Source organism: Palaemon carinicauda, chromosome 15 (genome assembly GCF_036898095.1).
Source record: "Palaemon carinicauda isolate YSFRI2023 chromosome 15, ASM3689809v2, whole genome shotgun sequence".
In the NCBI taxonomy this organism is placed as follows: domain Eukaryota; kingdom Metazoa; phylum Arthropoda; class Malacostraca; order Decapoda; family Palaemonidae; genus Palaemon; species Palaemon carinicauda.
The window spans coordinates 6,901,664-6,906,981 of NC_090739.1; the positions used below are offsets into that span (position 1 = coordinate 6,901,664).

The 5,318-nt window shown below is 35.3% G+C and overlaps 1 protein-coding gene across 1 annotated transcript in view; it reads right to left on the reverse strand.

The window, feature by feature from the left end:
• The window catches only part of LOC137654822 (protein phosphatase inhibitor 2-like), a 5,376-nt gene extending 275 nt beyond the window's left edge, over positions 1–5,101 (reverse strand). Inside the window, exons 1-3 of the mRNA XM_068388776.1 lie at positions 5,006–5,101; positions 4,151–4,309; positions 2,908–3,063 (exon numbers count right to left, since the gene is read on the reverse strand). Coding sequence (XP_068244877.1) covers positions 2,908–3,063; positions 4,151–4,309; positions 5,006–5,101 — 411 coding nt within the window. The remainder of the gene's footprint in view (positions 1–2,907; positions 3,064–4,150; positions 4,310–5,005) is intronic.
• Positions 5,102–5,318: the final 217 nt, after the last annotated feature.

Below are 5,318 nucleotides of genomic sequence, written 5' to 3' on the forward strand. Positions count from 1 at the left end.
CACATGCACGCACGCGTATTTCTGACGTCCCTTCAGTCCCTCCTCTTTCCTCACCTCTCCTCCTCCTCCCCTCCTTTCTACCTCCACACTAACCTACGTTCTCCGAATCCCTTGGCATCTTTAGGGTCCGCCCCACCTACCTTCACTCCATGGCTAATATTTACCCATTGACTTTATCCCTCTAAGATTTCAGTGTGTGTTTGCTCGTTTAAGAGGGACTTCGTGACATATTTTCACGAGCGAGGGATGTCTTGAGATTATTTTTGTCTTGGGTGTTTCCTTTTATTAATTATCTTTTTGTTTTTGGTTGTTGGCGATCGTCTTGTTCAGTATTCAATGTACTGTAGTTCATTGTCAGATGTAAATAGATTTTTAGGACTTTCCTTGTGCCATTTACTGTAGTTCATTGTCAGAGGTGAATAGATTTTAGAACTTTCCTTGTGCCATTTACTGTAGTTCAATGTCAGATTAACGATGTAAATAGATTTTAGAACTACTTGTGCCATTTACTGTAGTTCAATGTCAGATGTGAATAGATTTTGGAACTTTCGTAGGGCCATTTACTGTAGTTTATTGTCAGATGTGAAGATGTAAATAGATTTTAGACTTTTCTTAGTGCCATTTACTGTAGTTCAGTGACAGATGTAAATAGATTTTAGAACTTTCCTTGTGCCATTTTCTGTAGTTCAATGTCAGATTAACGATGTAAATAGATTTTAGAACTACTTGTGCCATTTACTGTAGTTCAATGTCAGATGTGAATAGATTTTGTAACTTTCGTAGGGCCATTTACTGTAGTTCAATGTCAGATGTGATGTAGATTGATTTTAGACTTTTCTTAGTGCCATTTACTGTAATTCAGTGGCAGATGTAAATAGATTTTAGAACTTTCCTTGTGCCATTTACTGTAGTTCAATGTCAGATGTAAGTAGATTTTAGAACTTTCGTAGTGCTATTCACTGTAGTTCAATGTCAGATGGTAAATAGTTTTGAGAACTTTCCTTGTGCCATTTACTGTAGTTCAATGTCAGATGTAAATAGATTTTAGAACCTTCCTTGTGCCATATACTGTAGTTCAATATTAGATGTATATAGATTTTAGAACTTTCGTACTGTAATGACGTAATGATGTATTTTTTAAAAAAGTTTCTGAGTGTGTCGAGGCAAACTACTGGAAGTTGGAATTGTGTCGGATTAAGAAATTTCATCTGGGTCACTAGACTGCCATTAACTTTCTTGAATGGTAAAGTAAAAGGAAAGCATTTCAACCAACACAATTTTATATGTCTTCAAGGGTGCTTTGTAGCCTTTATTTACTCAGCAGGCGTATTCATAGCTGGGATAATTGTTTTATTGTTTTTTTTTTTTTGTGAGGTGTATGATGTCCTATATACACACGCGCGCACATACGCACAAACACTAAGAAGTTAAATTTTGTTTCTTATTGGAAACGTCCTTGCCTCGCATTCTACGGGCCTTGGATTCGAGACCCGATCAAGCTCGTTAGTTTCTTGTAGTATCTGCAACCTCACCATTCTTGTGAGCTAAGGATTGGGAGTTTCTTACCATTATATGTCTATCTGCTGATTCATCAGCAGCCATTGCCTGGTCCTCCCTGGTCCTAACTTGGGTGGAGAGGGGTTTGGGCGCTAATCATATGTGGATATGGTCAGTCTCTAGGACATTGTCCTGTGCCTTGCCTCTACCACAATTCATGAGTGACCTTTCAACCTTTAGGGATGAGCTTGCATGGCCCCAAGCTGCTTTTCACACTCCCAGTACAGTAGATAATAGTAGGCTTTTACACCTTGGTGGGCGGTAGGCTGAAGTGATCTATGACCTACAAACATTAGTTGATTGCACTTTTTGAGGTTCGTTATGGAGGCACTACACACATTATATATATATATATATATATATATATATATATATATATATATATATATATAGTATATGCATATACATACATATATATATATATATATATATATATATATACAATATATGCATATAAATTTATATATATATATATTATATATATACATACATACATACATACATACATACATACATACATACATCCCATAAATTTATGCGCATTAAGTTACATTTGTGTCTGACAGCAAAAGTACAGTTTGCAAATATTGGCTAAGAGAGAAAGAAAGAAATACACGAAATCAAGCGTATATTTTCGTTTTATCTCTGGGATGAAATGATGCAGAAACTAGATAAAAACGTTTCCAGTCTTTGGAAAAACTAAAACGTTTTCCAATATGTTTTATATTGTATATTCAATAGAATTACATATCTTTATTCTTGTGTTTGATATGTTGTTTAGAAAGTATTTGGTGGCAATGACGCAACATCTCTCATATATAAATACATTTGTTCTTGCTTTGAATTATGTGCATTTGTCAGTCTGCAGTATTTTTGAAAACTGTCACTTAAAGATGCGTTCGTTTTTATATCTCATTTTGTTTAAGTTTAATCTGTGGTTTTATTTTTTACCCTTATCAGAAAAGCATGTTTATTTTTGTGTTATTTAGTAACGAAAGAATGATTCTATTTTTTACATTGTTAGTTTTTTTTTGTAATTATCATCATCATCATCATCATCATTATTATTATTATTATCAGCTAAGCTACAACCCTAGTTGGGAAAGCAAGATGCTATAAGGCCAAGGGCTCCAACAGGGAAAGTAGCCCATTGAGGAAAGGAAGAACTATTGCTTTGTTATGATTCTATATTAGTTACTATGTCATATGTATTTATTGTTCAGTTATTTTTTTTATTTTTCCTATAATTTCATAAGTAATGCTATTTTCTATGTGACATTAACATGTATATATTAGCATATATAAATATAGTGTCTAATTCATATGTTTTATAAATAATATTTTTCTTACACGAATCTTTATATTTCTCTTGTTACCCATTTGATTGTAGGTGACATTAGATTTTTCTGAGAATATTTTTTCTGTGACTGTATTTGACTGTGAATTGTTTTTAAGGGGGTTGTCGTTCTGTTTGTTTGTTACCTTAAGTAATTCTGTATCATCGAACTATGGATAAATATGAATTGAGAGTTAAGGATTAGAGAGGCATTAAAATTATCTATTCTTTACTTTGTCCATAAAGTACATGAATTGAGCATTTTCTCTCTCTCTCTCTCTCTCTCTCTCTCTCTCTCTCTCTCTCTCTCTCTCTCTCTCTCTCTCTCTCTCTCTCTCAGAAGTTGGTTAGTATATTCATTAAGAGAGTGGAATAATTGTGGAACAAATAGATTTTCGACGAATAAGTGCGTACTCGTGTAATGTTAGACGTGTAGAAACTGTCTAGGTATGTGTCGATTATGCATTTTTGATACGTTTATAGTTCAGGAAACGTTTACTTTTTAAGTTCCTTAAAGCTGCAAGGTATTTTTTTATGTTTTCAATAACATTTTCCATCATGTATAATGGAGAAATCGACAGAGTAGAACAAACCACTCTGTGTGGCATTTATAGACTATGAGAAAGCTTTTGATTCTGTCAACACTTCAGCAGTAATGAAATCTCACTTTTTTCTCCCCCATTTTTTACCTTTCTCATGTTTATTACCTTATTTTTCCCTAGTTTTACCTGCTTTCTCATGTTTTTACCTTCTTTCTCTTGCTTATTACCTTCTTTCTCCCTAGTTTTACATTCTTATAATTTTTAACCTTTTTTCTCATGTTTCTTACCTTCTTTCTCCCTAGTTTTACATTCTTCTCATTTTTAACCTTTTTTCTCATGTTTCTTACCTTCTTTCTCCCTAGTTTCACATTCCTTCTCATTTTTAACCTTCTTTCTCATGTTTCTTATCTTCTTTCTCCCTAGTTTTACATTCCTTCTCATTTTTAACCTTCTTTCTCATGTTTCTTACCTTCTTTCTCCCTAGTTTTACATTCTTTCTCATGTTTTTATCTTCTTTTTACATTCTCTCTCATTTTTTACCCTTTTTTTTTACCACTATGCATGGCATTTATAGACTATGAGAAAGCTTTTGACTCTCAAAATTTCAGCAGTAATGAAAACTCATCTTTTTTTCTCCCCTATATTTTTACCTTCTTCTTTCTCATGTTTTTACCTTCTTTCTCATTTCTATTACCATTTTTCTCCCTAGTTTTACCTTCTTTCTGCCTAGTTTTACATTCTTTCTGCCTAGTTTTACATTCTTTCTCATGTTTTTATCTTCTTTCTCATTTTTGTTGCTTTTACCTGCCCTTGGATGCTGCTGGCTGGCATTGTTGCTTAATGGACCATGGGCCTGGCAGGCATCAAGACACACCTGTCATTTTCACACTTTGTAATCTTTAGTTGGAAAACGAAAAATTTCGAGGCATTTGTAGATAAGATAGCGCTGTTGTTGCTGCCGTTATGATAGACCGCCTTTATCATTGGTAAGTCATAGATAGCATACGAGACTGATTCCCGGTTCCATGTTCCTTCTTTACAGTTTTTTTTTTTTTTATCCTTCCTTCTCTCTTCCTTTCTTTTTCTTGTTTTTGGTTTTTCGTCACTTCTCACTTTCTCCTTTTTTGTGTCTTGTTTACATCACTTCTCCCTTTTTCTTATGTAGTTTTACTTTTCTAACCTTTGTTTCTTGCTCCCTTTCCTCTCCTCTCTTTCTCGTGGCAAGTCTTTCTTAATTTTCCTTTCCCTTCATTTTCACCATTGAATTCTATTTTTAAAGTTCTATCCGTTTTTCTTCAATATTCTTCTTTGCTCTCTTGTTAATCCGTTGTTTTAACCCCGACTCTCTCTCTCTCTTTCTCTCTCTCTCTCTCTCTCTCTCTCTCTCTCTCTCTCTCTCTCTCTCTCTCTCTCATCTTCTTTTTGTACGATATGTCCTTTTTTCCTCACCCCCATCTGTCCATCTCTTGCCAAATGTATCCCTTTTCCACTGTTCTTCATGTAAAGACGAAATCGACTTTCCTCCCATTAAGTTTCCTCTCTTGTAATTTTCCTCCTCCTCCTCCTCCACCTCCTCCTCCTTTTCCTCCTCCACCTCCTCCTCCTCCTCCACCTCCTCCTCCTCCTCCACCTCCTCCTCCTCACCTTCCTCCTCCTCCTCCTCCATTTCTTTTGTGTGTCAAGTTTCTTGCTTTCATCTGGTCCCCCGTCTCCTGCTCTTTCCTTTTGAAGTCTGTCTTTCCCATACTTCCTTCCCTATCCTTCCTTCCCTAATCCTCTCTCTCTCTCTCTCTCTCTCTCTCTCTCTCTCTCTCTCTCTCTCTCTCTCTCTCTCTCTCTCTCTCGTGTTAACGAGCTACCATGTTGTTCCCAGTTAATCTCGC